This window comes from Nelumbo lutea, chromosome 6, assembly GCF_056320005.1.
Source record: "Nelumbo lutea isolate HS-2025 chromosome 6, American lotus-T2T, whole genome shotgun sequence".
Classification (NCBI taxonomy): domain Eukaryota; kingdom Viridiplantae; phylum Streptophyta; class Magnoliopsida; order Proteales; family Nelumbonaceae; genus Nelumbo; species Nelumbo lutea.
This window is the reverse complement of record NC_142689.1, coordinates 71,983,533-72,004,135: the sequence shown is the minus strand read 5'-3', so window position 1 is coordinate 72,004,135 and position 20,603 is coordinate 71,983,533. Positions and strand designations below refer to the sequence as shown.

Below are 20,603 nucleotides of genomic sequence, written 5' to 3'. Positions count from 1 at the left end.
TCCCGATAATTTACCTGCAAGTCCGACTACTTCTTCCTCTGATAACTCTAACAGTACTACATGACCTGCAACCTCTCCAACTGCATCTACCTTGGCTATGGATCCTCCACCTCTACCTTCTTTTGAGCCCTTGATTGCTCCTGATGAGTTCGACTCTGACCATTCTGATGCTCTACTCCGTCGTTCTGGTAGGGTCACTAAACCTTCCGTTCTTCTTCGTGATTTTCATTGTTATTCTACCATTGTATCTTTATACGAGCCTTGCACCTATTGCGAGGCTAGTACTGATCCTCTATAGTAGAAAGCAATGGTAGAAGAAATTCAAGCTCTTACAAACACTCACACTTGGGATTTAGTTGACCTGCCTCCAGATAAATTCGTGATTGATTGTAAATGGGTCTACAAAATCAAGAACCGGGCAGATGGTTCCGTTGAGAGGTATAAAGCTAGATTGGTAGTTAAAGGGTTCACACAGGAGTATGGCATTGATTATGAGGAGACTTTTGCCCCAGTTGCCCATCTCACCTCTGTTCGCAGTCTTATTGTAATTGTTGCAGCTAAGCACTGACAGCTATTTCAAATGGATGTTAAGAATGCTTTTCTCAATGGCGATCTTTCTGAAGAGATTTATATGCAGCCCCCTCCTAGTTATGATCATCTCCCTAATCAGGATTGTCGTCTTCGTAAGGCTCTATATGGACTTAAGCAAGCGCCTCGAGCATGGTTCTCCAAATTCATCTCTACTGTTTGTGAGTTTGGTTTTAAATCTAGCACTTATGATCATGCCTTGTTCATCCGTAAGACCTCTTACGGTTGTGTACTTCTCCTCCTTTATGTGGATGACATGATCATTACTGGCGATGATCTATAGGGCATTTCCGCTCTTAAGGATTTTCTTAGCAAACAGTTTGAAATGAAAGATCTTGGTTGCCTCAATTATTTCTTAGGCGTTGAGGTCTCCTTCGACCAATCAGAATATTATCTGTCTCAGGCCAAGTATGCTACTGATCTTATTTCTCGTGCAAGACTCATTGATACTAAGACTGTTAACACTCCGATTGTGTCTAATGCCCATTTTACAACCACTGTCGATACTCCTCTTAGTGACTGCACCTTATATCAGCAACTAGTTGGCAATCTTGTATACCTTACTGTCACTCGTCTTGATATTGCGTAGGTTTTTCATATTGTAAGTCAGTTCATGTCTGTCCCTCGCACTACTCATTATGTTGATGTGCTTCGTATCATCCGTTATGTCAAGGGAACTTTGTTTCATGGACTTCACTACTCCAGTTCTTCCTCTCTTCAATTGATTGCATACTCTGATGCTGATTGGGCCGGTGATCCTACTGATAGACGCTCCACTACTGGTTATTGCTTCTTTCTTAGAGATTCTCTTATATCTTGGCGTAGTAAAAAGCAAACGGTTGTCACTCGTTCCAGTACTGAAGCTGAATATCGAGCTCTTGTTGACACTACCTTCGAGCTATTATGGTTACGATGGTTACTCCATGACATGGGACTTACTCATTCATCTACAACCTCACTTTACTGTGACAATCGTAGCGTCATACAGATTGCCCACAATGATGTATTCCATGAGCGCACTAAGAATATTGAGACTGATTGTCACTTTATTTGTCATCATGTGCTCGAGGGTACTGTTCGCCTTGTTCCTGTCCCTTCCCAGGATCAGTCTGCCAATATATTTACCAAAGTTCACTCTCATCTTCGCTTCCGTGTTGTAGTTGGCGAACTCTAGATGACTGACACATTACCATCTTGAGTTTGAGGGGGGATGTTAGTATTCTATCGACATTACTATCCTAGAATTAAGGAGAGAGTTATCCTATCATTATCTCCTTAATTCTAGGAGAGATAGTCCTATCGACAGTTGGTGTACATATCCTCCTTGTATTCTAACTTAGCTAGCCGACCTTGTATCCCTGCTCTATTATAAATAAGGGCTATAACCTGTTTAATATATGTATCAAGAAATATTCTTTTTTTCTCTCTATCTATTTTCTTGGCTTATTCATATCAATTATGATGCATCGTTACATGCTGATCCATCGACTTTTTTTTGCCAGACCTCTAGATTTAGGAAATACGGCAAGGGTGTCTCTTTGCATGTTCAACGTGTTAAGTCCCTTGTTCCGCCGGAGGCAATGTCGAAGGGTGGCGAAAGTATAGTTACTTTTGGGGTTGCTGGTGGAGAGCCGTTTGGTGGTGGCATTGAAAGTAGAGGAGATCGTGGTGTGCAATCAAGATACGAACAAGCTGTTACGGGAACATTGATGGCACACAATATTGAAGAGGAACTTTTGGGGAAGTTTAAGATTCTGAGGGGATTCCGAAAATGTTTCTCTACAGTTCAAAGTTAGGGGTTGTAGGACCATCAAAAAAGAGGAAACCGGATTTAGTAGGCACATCAAAGTAAGCACGTTAAATGAGCTCTTGATAAATATTTTGACAACTGTCGAAAGTGGGTATTAATACTTTTGAAAGGTGGGGTGAGGGCATTTTAAAGGACATGTGTCAAAAAAAATTTCAAGTGCTCATTGAACATGCTTACAACTTCGTGCCTACCTCATTCGAATCCAAAAGTTACATCTTTCTCTATGTGGGGAATGAATTAATTCGTCATTTGTGGGTGGGGGAGAATGGTGGGAAGGAGACTTGTGAAAAAGTTCCAGACCATAGAAGTGATGGGGTGGCAAGGAGTGGATGTACTGAGAGTTCAAATTCACGGGCTTCGGTGGTTGTCCCTCTACAAACCCAAGTGGACCGTGAGGATCTTAGCATGGAATTGTAGATGTTTAAGGTGCACCTCTACAGTTCAAGAACTCCAAGCACTCAATCATATGATGAAGCCAGAATTTATTTTCATTTTTGAAACAAAAACATTTGTAGAAAGATGAGTAAATGTGCTTAGGAAGGTCGGCTTCCAACATTACTGTATTGTTCCATCCAAGGGGCAGAGTGGGGGTCTTTGGATTGCATGGAAATTACACATTGATGTTGAGATTCTTTTTCGAGATGATCTTATGATTGTTGGTTTGGTTAATGGTGCTCCTCCAGGGGTGGAATGGTTGTTTTTGGGTGTTTATGGAGACCCAAGAAGGTCTGGTGGTAGGGTCTTATGGGAAATGCTTGAAGGCATTGCTGGGAATTATTTAGGACCATGGATCTATTTAGGTGACTTCAATGCTATTGCCTGTGGTGATGAGAAGAGAGGAGGGAAAAAAGGTATTGGTGCTAACTCTTACTAGTTTGCTAAAGTTCAAAAGAAGTGCAATTTAATTGATCTAGGCTTTCGTGGGAGAAGGTTTACTTAATGGGGCTTGCCATGTTGCATAACGGCTTGATCGGGCATTGGTTAATGTTGAATGGAGGGAGTTATTTCCCCGGGCCATAGTCTTTCATCTTCCAGCCATTCAATCTGACCAATGCCCAATTTTAGTTGATACTGAAGGGGATGTGAAGCCTAGAAAAAAATTCTTTAAATTTGAAGCTATGTAGTTGAGGGATTCAAATTGTAGAGAGGTGGTAAAGCGTGCATGGGATGAGCACTCTATTGGGGAGATGTAGGGAGGGGTTTAAGTGGTGTCAGGAAATCTCTGAGTAGATGGAACATAACTGGATTCGGCAATATCTTCAATCATATGAGGCGTATTTGGAGTGAAATTGATTCGATTCAACAGTTAGACCACTCCCCTCATATAACAGGTATGTTGCAATTACTATACTTACAGCTTCAAGAGCTTCAACGTAAGGAAGAGCTATTTTGGATGCACCGTTCTCGTGAGTCTTGGCTCCGCTTAGGTTATCAAAATACTCGTTACTTCCATTTTACTGCAACTCAATACAGAAGACGTTCCTCCATTGATGGCCTTAAGAGGGCAGATGGCTCGTGGACTTATGATAAGAATGAGATTGGGAATATGTTTGTTGAGCATTTTAGTAACTTGTTCCAGACTTCCTCCCCAACTGTCGCTCTTGAGATTCTTGCATCACTGCAACCTATTGTCACAACTCAAGATAATGAAGACCTATGTAGACTTCCAAGCAAGGATGAAATTGAGTTGGCTATCATGCAAATGAGCCCTTTTAAGGCCCTTGGCCCAGATGGTTTGTCTGCTTTGTTCTTTCAAAAATTTTGGGATTTGGTTGGTGATGATATTACACTGTGGATTCATTGTCTCTTTACTGGCAATACACTTGACCCAGATTTCACCTAAACAAATCTAGTTCTCATTCCTAAGGTTTTCCACCCAGTTTCAGTTAATGATTTTCGGCCCATCAGCCTTTGCAATGTAATTTATAAAATTTTTGCTAAATTACTTGCAAATAGGCTACGACCACTATTGCATAAAATAATCTCACCTTGGCAAGCTGCATTCGTCCCAAGCAAGCAAATTGTTGACAATGTTTTAGTTGCCCATGAAATTATTCATTTTATCAAGAAGAAAAAAAGGAAAAATAGTGTTTTTGCTTTCAAAGTTGATATGTCTAAGGCATATGACAGGATTGAATGGGTGTTTCTTACCACAATTTTGCAAAAGTTGGGCTTTAATGAGAAGTTTGTCAAGCTTATTCACTTGTGCATTTCTACCTCCTATTTTTCAATTATGGTCAATGGAGAGAATTCTAATAAGTTCTATCCTCAATGAGGGTTACGTCAAGGTGATCCTTTATGTCCATATTTGTTCATTATGTGCATGAATGCTCTATCTCATTTGCTTTCAAAACTTGTTGAGCATAAGAAACTGTCTGGAATCAAGATTGCTTGCGGATGCCCAATAGTCTCACACATGATATTCGCTGATGATTTAGTAATTTTTGGCAAAGACACGGTACATGAGCTTGAAAATGTAAAGAAGGCACTTCAGATTTTTGGTTGTAGTTCAGGGCAAGAAGTCAACTATGCAAAATCTGGTATTCTCATTAGTAAGAACATGCATCACCGTCTTCATAATATGTTAGTTCGTTTCCTGAAGGTGAAATGCATCTCACAAAGAGACAAATATTTGGGAGCCCCCTATTTATAAGCAGAAACAAGAATGAAGTTTTTTCTTCGGTGGTAAAAAGGGTATGTGACAGACTTAATGGTTGGCATGCACAAACTCTCTCAGTTGCAGGCCGGGTTGCACTTGTAAATCATGTGATAACAACTATTCCTACTTACTTGATGTTAGTACTTTCACTCCCCATAACAACATGTGATGACATAGAGAAGGTTATGCGTCATTTTATTTGGGGAGCTTTTGATTCGAACAATTTCTATCTGACAGTTTCATGGCAAAAGATATGCTTACTAAAAGTTGCAAGTGGCTTAGGTGTGAGACAAATGAAATACTTCAATGATGCTTTGTTAACTAAGGTTGGGTGGAGAATCTTGACTGAACAGGGTTTCATATGAGTTTCAATTTTGAAGTCAAAGCATTTTTGAAGAGTTATTGTGATCCTAAACGGCATGACTGTTGGGTGTGGAAAGGAATTTGTCGCTCAAGACATGTACTTCATGCGGGTTGTGTGCGTCGGGTGGGTAATGGTCACTCTATAAGTATATGGGGTGATCCATGGGTCCCCTCTCAACCAAAATTCAAATTACAGATCCCACCTACCAGTGTTCCGAATGTCATTTGTAGAGTTTGTGATCTTCTAGACTCTAACCGATAGTGGAGATTGGATCTTCTTCACAGATTTTTTGATCCGATTTCAATTCGAAACATCCTTAAGGTCCCTATCTATATTAGATCAAGTGGTGATGATGACCGATTGTGGTTGTTAGAGTGTAAAGGCATTTTTTCTATTAAATCTGCCTACAAACATCTTTGCTCCATTTCAACTGATGCTTAAGACAGTGCATTTTGGAGGAAGTTTTGGAAATTGAAGATTTACCGAAGGATTCTACTATTCTTATGGAAAATATTACATGGAAGACTACGCACACGAGACAAACTTTTTGGTGTTGGGCCTGAAGCGTTGTGCCCTTTTGGATATAACCACATTGAATCACCAGAGCATTTATTTTGGGACTGTTCATTTTCAAGAGCTATTTGGTTTGGGTCTTCTTTATCTTGGAGACCATATCAACTTTCAAATATAACCGTTGTTTAATGGATTCAGAATTTTGTGAATGGTTCACGAGGTCCTGATGAGGAGTGGATGTCTGATCTAATTCTTACGACTACTGTGTTGTGGGAGATCTGGGACGCTTGTAGCAAATGCATTTTCCAAGGGTATTTGGCTCAGCCAATGGATGTACTTCAGAGTGTGTATCATTTATGTGGGGAATGGAGTTTTATACAACAATCAAAATATGTGGATGTGGAAGTTCAACATATTTGTAGAAGAAAGGATCCAAAATGTGTCCCTGCTGACGTGGATGTTATTATTTATACTAATGCTACGGTCATGAATGAATCTAGTGTTGCTGCATGGGTGATTATTGGGGTGAATAATAGGTTTATCAGGGCAGGAGTTACTCGATCTCCTCTTAGTGATGTTGAAGGTGTGGAAGCATGTGCTATTCTATTTTCTTTATTGCATTGCTCTGCATTTCATCATCAAAAAATCTGTGTGGTGAATGACAATCTCAACGTGATCACTGCCTTACAAGGAAAATTGCTCTCTTCGTCATGGCTGCTCAACCAATTATATCTGACATTAAGAACATTGCTGCTTGTTTTGATGATTTGCGTTTTGTTTATGTGCATAGATCTTTAAATTTAATTTCTCATACTTTAGCCACAAGGTTTAGGGGAATTCAATATGAATCTGTTTGGATTTCTCCTCCTGATGTACTCGTTGGTTTTTTTAGCAATTGAAAGTTTAGTTGCAGCAAAAAAAAAAAGATTAATTAATTATTCAGATTAGCGAAATTAATTAACAAATAAAAATGACCAACAAAAATGGGGATTGGGGTTGTCACCCATTCCATTGACCGATCCGTCGTCAAAGTAGTGGGGCCAAGCACATAGAAGGTTATCGAGGCTGTGGTGGTCCCTTGCCCCGAGATCAGATCTGCTCCTCACTTAGGGCGCCTCACACACAAATCCTACCATGCAATGGGAACATCTCCCACATTTTACTTTTTAAGCTATTATTCACGGGAGATGTTCCCAATGCACGGTGAATGTGTATGTGAGGCGCCCAAGTGTAAGGAGCAAATCCCGTTCCCCTTGCCCCTTGGTGGTCCTCTCTCTCTTATTGGTGTCCCACCAACTGCTATTTTGATTGCTTCATCCAAATGGAAGAAATTGAGAATTAAGCAACAACAATTACTCTCAATGAGGCATGACCATCATATGCTGTTATGGTTTAGTGAGCGAAGGTGAGAGTGAGATTGTTTCAACTTTCACGGCATTGATGGAAGCAATACGAACCGATTCCTGAACTGGTTCCTAGGTTAGTAGTGTGAATGAAGGTTTAGAGTATCCGAAATGTTAAGTGTATTGGAAATATATCCGATTATGTCTTGGATTATATGCATGGATATGGACAAAAAATTAAGATGGGCATAGAAATACATGAAAATACTATACGATGGTCATAAATATACATCAATAACATTAAATAATAGGGCTTAAATGAGCTATATATAATGAACATACGAAAACATAAGGGTATTCTCTAATAAGGTTATAACTACAAAATATAAGCTTAATAAATAATTATTTAATGAAACATTTTCTATAATTTTTAAACAATTATTTTATTTTTTATAACAAAAATAAAAAAATAAAATGTAACATAAAAATAAATTTATGGATGTGGTAGATCATTTATAGATTTATAACATGGTAAATATTATGGTTAGATAACACCAAAAATTAGAAAAAAAATATTACAAAAAATAATAAAAAAATAAAATATTTTAAAATAAATTTCAATAGATCTATGAATTAAAAATTGGAAAAAATATTTTTAAAAATACAAAAATTAAAAAAATAAATAAATATTTTTTGTTTTACAAAAAAAATATTTTTATACTAAAACTAAAAAAAATAAATATTTTTATTAAAAAATTTACAAAAAATATAAATATGAATATTTTAGAAATTTCAATAGATCTATAGATTTGGTAGATCACCCATAGATCTATGACACAATTATTCTTCATGGGCAAATTACACCAAAAATATAAAGTTTTATTTTTTGTTATTGTTTATTTTTTCTAAATTTTCTTCAAAAAGTTAAATAGATCTATTTAAAGCACAAAAAAATATAGGATTTTCAACGTAAGGATCCAAGCATTAAACAAGCACAAAATATTGTAACATACTATCGAATAAATTAAAAAATATATATATTTATTTTTGCAATTTTTGTAAAAAGTTGAAAAAACTCAAAAATCTTGAGTTTTAGAGGTTGTTTTTAGGTTTTTTTTTTAAGATTTTACAATCCAAGAATGTGTAGGGATGACTTGGTGAGTTTAAGAAAGAAAGAAGGCTTTTGGAGAGAGTTAGAAGACTTTTTTCTAAAAAAAAATAACTTTTTTTTGCCTAAGGAAATTGTATTGTTTCATCGATACGGTTATGATACAGTCCCAATACACCCCAATATGCCCTGATACAGGTCCGGTATGCCCCCATTACGGATACGATATGGGGCCAGCATGATGAAAAGACACGATGCAAATGATTTTGTAGCGTTTCCTATGCCAACCCCATAAATATACAATACGTATAGGTCGATATTGGTCGTCACGTTGTGAAATTTTGAACCTTGGTGTGAACTATGAACTGTGAACTGTGAAGGTCGGCGTTGATGGTAAGGTGAGAGGTATATGTTGTAGTTCTCTTAGATTAGATGCTTGTTTTATTTGGATGCAGGTGGAATCAACCAAAAAGGTAAAATTATTATTCTCAAAGAAAGAAATGCTAGAATCTTCCAAGATAAGGAAAGGTCTCTTACAAAAATGAAGGAATGTATCTTTAACCCGGGCTATTCACTAGTTGAAATCCTTGGCTTCTTTTGATTCCTTTTCATTTGATGAAATTTGGAGGAATTAGGCCAAAGTTGCACACCCTTTTGTTAGGAAAACCAAAGGCACAACAATTTGGGTAACTCCTCCAGAAGGAGTTTTTAACCCTACACCCGATATTTCACCTGAATTAGATGATGAAAGTCATGATTCATGAACAATAGTTGTATAGCGTTTTTTCAAATTATTGTAAATTTTGTTTTAAGTTTATTTAAATTATTTGTTATTTTTTAACAATGTAATTTTGTATTTTCAATTTGTAACTATATTGTATTTTTTTATATTTCATTAATTTATTCCATTTTCCGATTTTCTTATTTCATTCATCCAAGTATCAAGCCATTGTATGCTTTGTAATTTGTATCATTCAAACTTAAATGAAATAAAATTCCTATTTTTCTTCCAATTTGTTTTTCCATTCTTATTTGGTTAAGTATTTTTTTTAATTTATTTGTTAGACTTCTCATTTCTTATTTTTTCAAATAGTTTCCAAAGCCCAAAGGAAAGTTAAATATTTTAGTTTTACACTTTTACTTATTAAAGAAATAAAATAATCAAAATTTACAAAAAAAAAAACAAAAATGGTAAAAAGCCAATTTGGGCCAATTTGGCCCATGCCCAAGGCTCGACCTGTGGCCCAGGCCTGATACGACACGGCATGGCATGGGTCCACACGAGCTTAGGCTGTGGGCAGTGCTAGGCTGGCCCCCCAAGTTACTCCTAGGGAGGGCAGCACGGCCCACATGGGTTGTTTTACACCTCTATGCAAGACTTTGCATATTATACTAGTCGTTACACCTTATTGACATTTCTGACCAATATCGAGCAGACTACCTCACCACTCACGAAGAGGTATAATAGGAGTGAAGGGATGGGAGATCCATCATATGGATGGCCGAACCATGCAGGGTGGCTGGGCAAAATTTCAAAAATTTCTTTCTCCCATCTGGGAATCGCATTCCCTAATTTAGAAAAACTACATTTTTCAAAGTTCGTTTTTGAAACAAACTAGACCAGATCTGAAACCAAAAAAGGGAGAGGGATATACTTGATACAGAATAAATGTAAATAACTCTCAACGTAGGTGTTCATGCCCAAAGAGGTCACCAAAACCCATCTCCATTGAAGATGACACAACTTATGTTGAGGCAGGATCAACAAAGAGGTTCTTGCCTAATTCTTTAGCAAGAACACGTAGGGTGTGTGTGAGCACAATTTCAGATTGTTCCTTCTAGCAAGAAACAATATCAAGAACTATTCTTGATCAGATCCAAGAGTGGAGATCGAACTGGGTAGGGGGCAAGAGCTGAGCGAGAAAACTGCAAAATGTTGAATTGTGTAAACTGAGGAATTCACCCCCTTATTTATAACCTTCTTTGGATCAGCTTCCTAATCCAATTAGGAGTGAGTTTCTTTATCCAAATCAGATATTTGGATTTGGACTCTTAATTGGATAAGACATATCTTATCCTACTGCTGATCCTAATCAGATTACAAAACCTAATTAGCCCCATTTAATTAAAACACTTAAGCCCAGTTCGAAATGGGATTTAGGCCCATTAAGTTATATGGCTCACTTTTCCTTTTAAATGCTAACTAGTTTGGCTCTCTTTGTATGGCATGGGACCCTAGCATTGATCTCCACAAAAGCCATATGGGTTTAGCCCAACCTATATTACAAGGCCTGGCCGAATTCATTATTAAAGACAGTGAACCCCTAAGCCCATCAATATGAGCTCTTAGCAGTGTTGCACTCTCTACTTACATGGATCCCGAGAATTAAAACTTTTTTGTAAACATTTTGTAGAACCATAATATATATGTATATCTATATATAAATATATTTTGCAAAACAAATCTCAACAAGTTTGAAATCAATTGTCGGTAGTTTAGGTTTCCATTAGAGAGAGAGCATTCCCCGACCATTCACTTTGTCTAACAAATGGGTTGATCATGTCACTATGATCACACACTCAGGTGAGTTATCAAACTACCCCAACATACCCAGGATTTGATCCCCTCTAAGGATCTCATTGATTGGCATATCAAAGACAGTCCAATTCAACACCTAGTGTAGTACCATAATCGAGTCTAAGGGTTAGGTGTAACTTTCCAGTTTTGCTCATCTATCTCCAAGGTCCAGGGCACAACTGGAAAATGGTTCAGTTTAGAGTTTCAATCAATCCCACACTACATGTGCTTCAGGTCTCACCCTGGCAGCTCAGACAAGCCACCCCAACCTTCTTGGCAGCACATTAGTGTCAGCCTTAACAGGATAAACCTTCCCAGGTTTATCCAATAGTTGTGAAGATTCTAAACTAGCACGAGTCTCATAAGTGTCCAGTTTATTACACAGAAACACACCACAATAACATGAATCAATTATGTTATTCATTCATTTACAATAAGTGTCAAAAGTACATCAATCTGATTGGAGCTAAGGGCATACACTATCTAACAAGGTGTTCGTCCCCAGGCTTAGGCCTTGTCAATAATGGTGGCGAGTTGAGGTACTATTTGAGTTCGTTGAAGGCGAGATGACACTCCCCAGTCCATTCAAAGTCTTTTTATTTCTTTATGGCCTTAAAGAAGGGAGACACCTTCTTGTCAACCTGGACATGAATCGGCTGAGGGCAGCTATCTGGCCTGTGAGCTTTTGGACTTCATTGATGGACCACAAAAGTTGCATATCTAGTATTCCTAGATTTTCTTAGGGTTGGCTTCTATGCCATGTCAAGTTACAATATAGCCCAAAAATTTACCTGACGTGACACCGAAGACACACTTGTTTATGTTTACATTTCAGCTTAATAGATTTACTGGTGGAGGAGGCCTTGCGTTGTAGGGGCTCGCTTATAAAATACAAGGCTTGAGCTCGATTTGAATTAGAGACTTCAGCTCGAGTCAAAAGCTTGGAAGTTCGAGCTCAACTACCTTTGATTGCAGGTCTCTCAAGCAATCGAAGTGCCGAGCCAAGGTCTCCCTCAATTGCCGAGGTGCCAAAACGAGGTCTCCCTTAGCTGCTGAAGTGTCAAGTTGAGGTTTCCCTAGTAGGCGAGGTGTAGAGCTAAGGTCTCCCTCATTGGTCGAGGTGTCGTTTATCTCGAGCTTGATTTGAATTAGAGACTTGAGCTTGAGCTCAGAAGTTCGAGCTCGCCTCGGTTCAAACTCAACTACCTTTGATTGTAGGTCCCCTAGCAGCCGAGATGTCGAGCTGAGGTCTCCGTCAGTTGGAAAGAGAGAGTGGCATTCTTGTAATTTATAAGGAGAGAGAGATGGCATTCTTGTAATTTGTAAGAAAGAGAGAGATAGTTGGTAGGAGAGAAAGTGACATTCTTATAATTTGAAAGAAAAAAGTACGAGAAAGAGAGAGAGAGTTGGTAGGAGAGAATGGCATTCTTGTAATTTGAAAGAAAAAAAAAAGCAAAAGAGAGAGAAAGAGAGAGTTGGTAGAAAGTGGCATTCTTGTAATTTCTATGAAAAAAAGGCAAAAAATACTGTTAAATTTCATTTCCCTCATCCTCAGGCCCTCTTACGTACACATTTCAGCTTAATAGATTTACTAGTGAATGCGGCCCAGTGTTGTAGGGGCTCGCTCATAAATTATCAGGCTTGAGCTCGATTCAAATTAGAGACTTGAGCTCAAGCTCGAGCTTGGCTCGAGTCAAAAGATCGGAAGTTCGAGCTCGGCTACCTTTGATTGCAAGTCTCTCAAGCAATCGAGGTGCCAAGTTGAGGTTCCAAGTCGGGGTCTCCCTCAGCTACTGAAGTGTTGAGCTGAGATTTCCCTAGCAGGCGAGGTGTTGAGCTAAGGTCTCCCTTAATTGACAAGGTGCCAAGCTGAGGTCTCTCTCAGTTGTTGAGGTGCTGAGCTGAGATCTCCCTTAGTGACTAAGGCGTCAAGTCGAGGTCTCCCTTAGTGGTCGAGGTGTCGTTTAGCTCGGGCTCGATTCGAATTAAAGACTTGAACTTGAGTTCAGAAGTTCGAGCTCGGCTCGGCTCGAACTCGACTACCTTTGATTGTAGGTCACCTAGCAGCCGAGATGCCGAGTTGAGGTCTTCCTTAGTTGGAGAGAGAGAGTGGCATTCTTGTAATTTGAAAGAAAAAAGTGAGAGAGAGAGAGTCGGTAGGAGGGAGTGGCATTCTTGTAATTTGAAAGAAAAAAACAAAAGAGAGAGAGTTGGTAGAGAGTGGCATTTTTGTAATTTGCATGAGAAAAAGGCAGAAAATACTGTTAGATTCCATTTCCCTCATCCTCGGGCCTTTTTACATACACATTTCAACTTAATATATTTATATAGATATAGATATTGATATTTAATTTATTTATATTTATATATTTATATGGATATATACATATATATAGATAATAAATTATATTATTTATATATTATATTAATATTATATATTATTTTCAGAAAAGTATGGATACACCCAATGCAGATTTTTGATTCTCACTACACAGCTATAAACATTCAATTGGCATCAATTCCGAACTTGCACCTACCCCAAATGTACTTTGATCTTACAAATAGGGCTATTCATAAGAAGACCCAATCTGACCAAACCGACCATCCTGGACCAACCAACCCGAGTCGGCCGGATTTTCTTCAGCACTGGTCAGTTTTGGGTTATAAAAAATCATAAATCGATGATTCAGTTCGGTTTCGGGTTATAAAAAATCATAAACTGATGATTCAGTTCGGTTTCGGTTTCATACATGAAAATCTAAACTGACCTGAACTGAACCGACTTAGTAATTAGTTCATAGTTAGTAGTTACAACCTACTTAGTTCTTACTTAACTAAGTTGTCTCTATCCTAGTAGGTTGTACAACAACTAAGTCACCACTAAATAGAGCCCAAACCGACCCAAACCGACCCAAACCGACTCAAACTGATTAGGTCAGTTTTGCTTAACACAAAATCGGTTTCGATTTCAATTTTAAGTAACCTGACCAGATCGGGTCGGTTGGAAAAACATCAGTACACCGACCCAACCCGACCCTACTTACAAATTCTGACACGGGGGTATCGATCATTCTCACTATTATTTTTCATAATTAACGATCCGATCCGATCCGATCCGATTTGTTAAACATCAAATATGAAGTATCCGAATCCGACATCAAATCGGATTTATTTGAAGCCCCACAAACAACACGTCCTTGCGTTGCCGGTGGCCAATCCAATTCCAAGTTTCCAACTACCCTACCCTCTCCCTGGTGTTCGATACTCCTTATAAATATCAAAAGCTACTAATCTCGGGGTGCCTCTCTCTCCCCTGGATTCGATCCTCTTTATAAAAGCTACTAATCTCGGAGTCTCTCTCTCTCAACTGATTTCTTTGAAGAACTCGCACATCGATTTAGTTCCATCAAAGGTACCTGCTGATCTTCTATTTGTTATATTTTCGAATCTATCAACCATGTTAAAAAGGTCTGATCTGAGTGGCGAGATATCCTATGCTTCTTATATTACCATTTGAATTAAAGCCTGCGTCTTTGTGTTTGCAATTTTCATGTTATTGACAATTAATTCAACCTTACACAAAACAAAAGTAAAAACTCATCCATCAATATAGAGAATAAGAAACGTCTGTGCAGAAAATCGTGAGTGAACAGTAATATGTCTTTGATCTTTCTCACTTAGGGTTTACTGGAAACCCACTTGAAACTTAGGGTATTAATTATTATGAAGGGGGTTTTCTATGGGGACGCTTAAACAACTTTTCTGGGTTTCTTTAGCTTCACGTCGTTTTGAGTTCTTTCAAGTTTCAAGTGGATGTGAATTTGAGACAGCAGGAGGAAAAGATGTTCTGATTCCATTGAACTGCTGGGTTTTTTACAGGGTTAGAACGTCTACGTATTACACGATTGCCTTGAAATTAGTCTTCAGAAATGTTGAATTACCATTTCTTTGCACTCTGCGAATTAGAGGAATGTTACGCCTATCGTAGGTTTTTTTTTCCCTTCAGATTCAGATTGCAGCAGAAAATAATTGGAGGGATTCTTTTTATTATTTTTTGAGGGAGGGGGTTGGTTTGACAACGACAAGCTAACAGTTGTTAGATTTCATGATTTATATGTCTAGTCACCCTCCCTGTTAGTAAATTCTCCTTAATAGATCGACCAGAGGAAAATTAAGTGGTAAGGGGGTACTGACTGTGCACAGTATTATTTTTTGGAACCTGCTTCCATGTGTTCTTTGTTGGTATTTGCAGGAGAGAAATGGTTACGTCTTTGACCAGAAGAGAGCTTCTTGGATCGTTATTATTGGCAGGATGTTCTTGCTCTCTCTCCCTGATACATGGTGTATATTGTAATAGTCATTATCAAAAGAAGAACGGAATTAAGATGTAAAAAAACATGGTTCGTGAGAAAAAATCATCTACAGCCATATGCTACTATATCAAGTTATACTAGCTATATATATATCAGAAGAATCATTAAAAATGATGTTTTCCCAACCTGAATGATCAAAGATAAATTCTTCAAGTTCGTCCAATCCAATATCATAGACCACTGAGCAAAGATTCTATCTATCTTGCCGTTATAACTTCCAAGAAAGAGTAGTCACTGTAAAAAAAATGTGCTCATTTCTTTCTTTCCATACACCAGCAGAGTGTAATGGTGCACAAAGTCTAAAACTGTGACCTAAGGGCTAAAACCTCTTATTGGCCATGAAGACAAGCATTAGGTCCTTGGGAGTGATTCATCTTCTCTTATAAGGCCACAGAAAGTGAGATCAAGCCTTGTAGGTGAAGGCACAATGGCTGAGCAGGTAAGAAGCTGACTAATCTCTGATTCACGAAGTTACAGGTGTTCTCTAGGTCCCAGACAAAATATCGGCCTTCCAGTTGTCGATGTAAAACCTCAGCCTGGGGTTGCACACCACTGGATTGCTCACTATCTCATAGCAATCCTTGTCATTGGCATTCATGCAGCCAGACTGTCATGCCTAGAAAATCTTTATATATAGCCTATCTCCATACAAAAGTCCAAGAAATAGATGTGGTCTCCTTCCCCAGGTAAGTAAGAGATGCATTGATATGGTTTTCTTTGATTTGCATATACCCATCCAAATACCAGAACCATAGGATATGTGGACATCTTATGATTCCCAATCCATCATAGCTTGGTCACATTTGCTATGGATAGCATGTTGCCATGGATTATCTTTCTATATGCCATGTCTAACTACTTACCCAACAAGGCTTTGTTCATAAGGCAAAAGAATGTAGGACTAAAGGACATTAAAGCACTAATTAGCATGTTTACATTCTGTTATTGGTAGGACTAAAGGACCTTAGCTTGGTGGTATCTAATTTTTAAAAATTTTGAAGGTCTGTCCTTCATTCACTCCTACTGTTAATGGTTGGACATCAATTTTTATATTCATCCTTTGGTGCATCATGTATGGGGGGTATGCATGCGTAAATGTATAGATGTAAATCATGTTCATGTCTTCGTGTCACTGACTATGCGGTCTTTTTGTATCTTTCAAGTGCCTTTGTTTTTGGCCATACAGTTATACAACTATTTATCATCTTTCTACACAGACACATAATTGACATCTTCGGATTTGTCTTTAAATTGTAGATATTCAATTATTTGACTTTGGCTGACTCTCTTGCTAAGCAAGGGTCCTCTAGGGATGGGCTATTTTGGACAGCTATGTAATTTGTTTTTATGATCCTCTGTATTGATTAGGAGATGCTGCACCTTGTGCCTCTCCAAGGGAAGCTTGTAAAGTTCCATTATGCTTGATTAATGAAATTAAAATTTCAATTATCAAACAAACATTTTTGGGCATTACACATCAATCCATTTAGCCCCTACTTGTCTTTTTGATCAAAAGAATATTGAGGGCAATTGTATAAGTGGGAGGGGGTGACATGCAGTGATTTAAAAGGTGCGCTTGAGGCACATAGGTGAGGTGTATTTTAGGGTAGGCGCCTTGCACAGGTCCTAGGCGCAACACTTTCGAAATGCGCGTGCCTGGTGCACCTAGGAGTGTGCCTTGTGCTTTAGACTAGGTGTGCGCCTTTTGAAAATTTTATGCTTTTTTGCTTCTTTTGAACCTAGTGGTTGAGCCGGGGGCTCCGCCCCTTGATCCCCGACCACGCCCCTCGAGGCAAGCCCAAACAAGTCCATGTTAGGGTCTTAAATTCTTAATTTTCACACAAAAAATAATGATTGTGTGATTTTAATTGCCTTTTAAGAAGATATTTTATTAAGATGAATGAATGAGCAACATTAGTAAATAGGGGGTTCTCGTAGAATCAGGAATGTAATATGTTTTACATCACATTAGCTACTTGAAGTAATGCAATTGAGGTAAAAAAGAGATTGTGGGTTTTACATGTTTGAAAATGTTTTATATATTTGATTTTATTTTTAAACTTTCATTTGAATACACTTTACATGCTATGTTTATGCATTTTAATTTTAGATAATAGGTTTTTAAAACTTAAGTTTATATTTTTTTTATTAATATTATGTTTATGCATTTTTTTTTGCGCCTTGCACTTTTAAAACACGGGTGACATGGCATTTGAGGAATGAATTCAGGAGATTTAAATGGCTATCAAAGAACATGCCAATTTGAGTGAAATGGGTGAGGAGAATTGCCAACAGTTTGGCAGATAGCTTAGCCAAGCAAGGGGTACATAGAACACATATTTTTGGGCTCAAATATAATCTTGGACCGGTTCAGCTTCTGAAGCTGTTTTTTTTTTTTTTTTTTTTCCTTTTTACAACTTCTTGTTGTAAGCTGATTTTTCTAATTAATGAACTCCTTTCTGTGTTGCTGATCCAAAAAAAAAAGAGGGCAAATGCCCTTTTGCCCCACCCATGATAATGTGTCATGCTGAAAGCATTCTCAACAGCCCAGGCTGTTGGCCCTCAACAGCCAAAGTCCTATCTTGATCTTTGAGGACCCTCTTAAAAATTGTTAACTGAGTAAATCGTGAGGATCTAATAAAAATTTGAGAACTTTCTAACTTCTAAGAGAATTTACTGTCTCATATCCAACTCAAACAAACACTTAATCCCAACTGTTTGTAGCTGACTATATGAATCTCCTCTTGCTGTTGCACTCTATCAAGAACCATATGTTCTCTCAAGTCTCAAGTTGTAGGTCCTTAGATAATTTCTTTTTAATTCAGTTTATTGTCTTCTTTGGTCTTTCTTTGGCTCACACATGCATGCATCTATATGGAAGTAATGGTTTCAAAACTTACTATGGAACTTGAACCTATCAGCCTTGAGTAAAATACAACAATGAGCATCATGAATATTAGTAGGATAAGATTTGACGCCAGTATAAGTTGCATGCATTTATATAACATACATTCAAACTCTTTTATAGTACATTTGGTGAATTATCCATAATATTTGGTCCTTTTTTAGTTTGTCTTGTTAATGAGGTATAATATCCATATCAGGTCCAAGTCTGATTTGAATCCAATGGGTAAGACTTGGTTTGGTTTGAATATTGATAGATTCAGATTCAGATCTGCCTTCATATGATCCAAATTTGTTTCATTTACTGCCCTAATGATACAGTGGCATCTTCAACATGAATGTAGAATAATTCCTAGTAATTTGGCAGCCCTAAAGACATAAACAGTGGAACTAAGGGGCCATCTGGGTACAGTTGAAGTGGCTGAGCTTAATGGTTTATTTCTTTATCGCTTAGTAAATAAGTCATTAAGTAGGTTTAAAGTCCTTAATGGTTGAATGGCATGTTGAGTTGATTACTACACCCTTAAAGATTTTAATGGCCGAATACTCCCTGTGTAACTTTTGAAACTTGCCTTTTGGCAATATTTGTGCCTAATATGAAACACCACCTTGTTTGCTTCAAAAAACTCTACAACTTGATGCAAATCATCTCTGGACTTGTATATTTCATTGTTGGTGGCGAATCTTCTTTTTAACATCTTTATGAATGTTTCTTGTATGTTGCCAAGCAAATATTTCAGCCTCCTCAAGTTGTTGAGCATCAACTAGTAAAGGAATTTGGGAAAAAGTTCATGGAATTGGCATGGCTTAATTCTATGACAATATTGAATAGGATCTCTCTAGTAGTTTGAATCATTGAACAAGTGCATGCAGACTCAGCTATGGAAGGATTGGGTTCCATTTGAATGTGCCCATCTGTTTGAGGATGGTAGGCACCCGAAAACTGAACTTCAGTGCCTATTAACTTAAGTAGATCTTCTAAAGTTAGCTTACAAGGTTTATCCCTTTTTGAAATTATTTTCTTAGGCTTTCTGTGTAGGTGCAGCATCCCTTTGAAGAGGTGTCTCATTGCAAGAAATGAAGTTTGCCATTTTGGAGAACCCCTGCATTATTTTAGTTGTGATGCATATATGTTTACTCATGTAACATGTTACATGACATCCTTATAGGAAGTACTAGAAAGTAAAAAAGGATAGAAAGAAATCATCTTTCAGACTTGGGAAGTTGTTCTTTTCTTTCCTTTCCATAGGATTAGATGTCTCACTGGGTGGAATGCTTTGAAACCATGGAATTATGTCATTTTTTCTGTAGGCTCACGTCTGGCCCATGTACTTTGTTATATTCTGGTAAGCTACGCTACATTGCTCGGTTTAAGTATAAATTTCATCTAGTTGCTGAAATATGTATCACTTTTTATGTGCTACTCCAGGTTTGTTAAGAATGCAAGATTCCCGGATGTTGTTACCAGAGGAGGTCAAAAACCCTAAGCCTCGGAAAAAGAAACCCATAACTCAAGGACGAGGAACCTCAGTTTTCCAGCCACAGGGAGAGAATCTCAAAGGGGCCCAAGAGGTGCTGCCTCCATATTTCAAGACAACACAGAAGGTTCTGAAAAGAAACCTCAAGAATGAAGTTTCTCCATCATTTCAACAGCCAGAGAGATCAACCTCTGATTCCTTGCCAGATTCCTCAAGATCTGGAAATGAGTACCGTGCACTGAGACGGAAGTATTTGCTGTTGGAGGAAGAGAGCTTTGTATTGGATAGGGAACTGAAAGAGGTTGACAATGGGATTAAAACCCTGGAAAATGAGAAGTCAATACTTTTGGATCATCTGGTTGTGTTAGAAGGTTTAGTTGATCCGTCGGAGTTTCAGCCCCGAGGACCTCCGCCATTGTAACCTCTATTACTTAACATCAATACTCGTTGTAACTATTGGATAACTGTAGCATTCCTAATATTATTTAGATCAAAGGTTTGCTGATTGACCTTCATTTTCCTGGTCTTTCTAAGAATTTTCGTTGTTTGGACTTTGAAGCCACAATTAGAGTAGAGAGATGGAACTAAACCACTCGTGGTTGTGGACCATGGGCCCTTCATCATCCGTTTATCCCATCCACGTGAAGTATAATTTTTCAAGTCTGCTGGGCTTAAGGGTTTCGCGAATCTAGGTTGCACCATTGGATCCATGGACTAAAAATCTGGACCCATATTCCATAGATCCGTTCATGACAACCTAAGGTTCTCCTTCCTTCTGGAGTGATATGGGTCGATTTCATTTTTTTTTTATAAAGGTAGAAATACTCGGTATTTGAAAAAGATTAGAAAAAAAAACAATTACAATTAATTTAACGGTTTCTTTTT

The 20,603-nt window shown here is 38.0% G+C and overlaps 1 protein-coding gene across 2 annotated transcripts; it reads left to right on the top strand.

The window, feature by feature from the left end:
* Positions 1-14,258: 14,258 nt before the first annotated feature.
* On the top strand, positions 14,259-20,233 carry LOC148849607 (uncharacterized). Of its 2 annotated transcripts, none has more exons than XM_088949966.1 (4): positions 14,259-14,375; positions 18,981-19,168; positions 19,280-19,586; positions 19,670-20,233. In XM_088949966.1, the coding sequence occupies exons 3-4, from the start codon at positions 19,496-19,498 to the stop codon at positions 20,137-20,139; spliced, it is 561 nt and encodes a 186-aa protein (XP_088806092.1). In that variant the 5' UTR covers positions 14,259-14,375; positions 18,981-19,168; positions 19,280-19,495; the 3' UTR covers positions 20,140-20,233. The 2 variants fall into 2 exon arrangements, with proteins under 2 accessions (XP_088806092.1, XP_088806091.1); XM_088949965.1 differs by having other exon boundaries at positions 14,260-14,375; positions 19,267-19,586.
* Positions 20,234-20,603: the final 370 nt, after the last annotated feature.

What these genes read in the sequence shown, in the direction of transcription:
- LOC148849607 (XM_088949966.1), top strand. Translation starts at nt 19,496, where the DNA reads ATGTCTCACTGGGTGGAATGCTTTGAAACCATGGAATTATGTCATTTT. An exon ending in ATGTACTTTGTTATATTCTG is followed by an intron (nt 19,587 to 19,669) that starts GTAAGCTACGCT and finishes GTGCTACTCCAG; the next exon opens with GTTTGTTAAGAATGCAAGAT.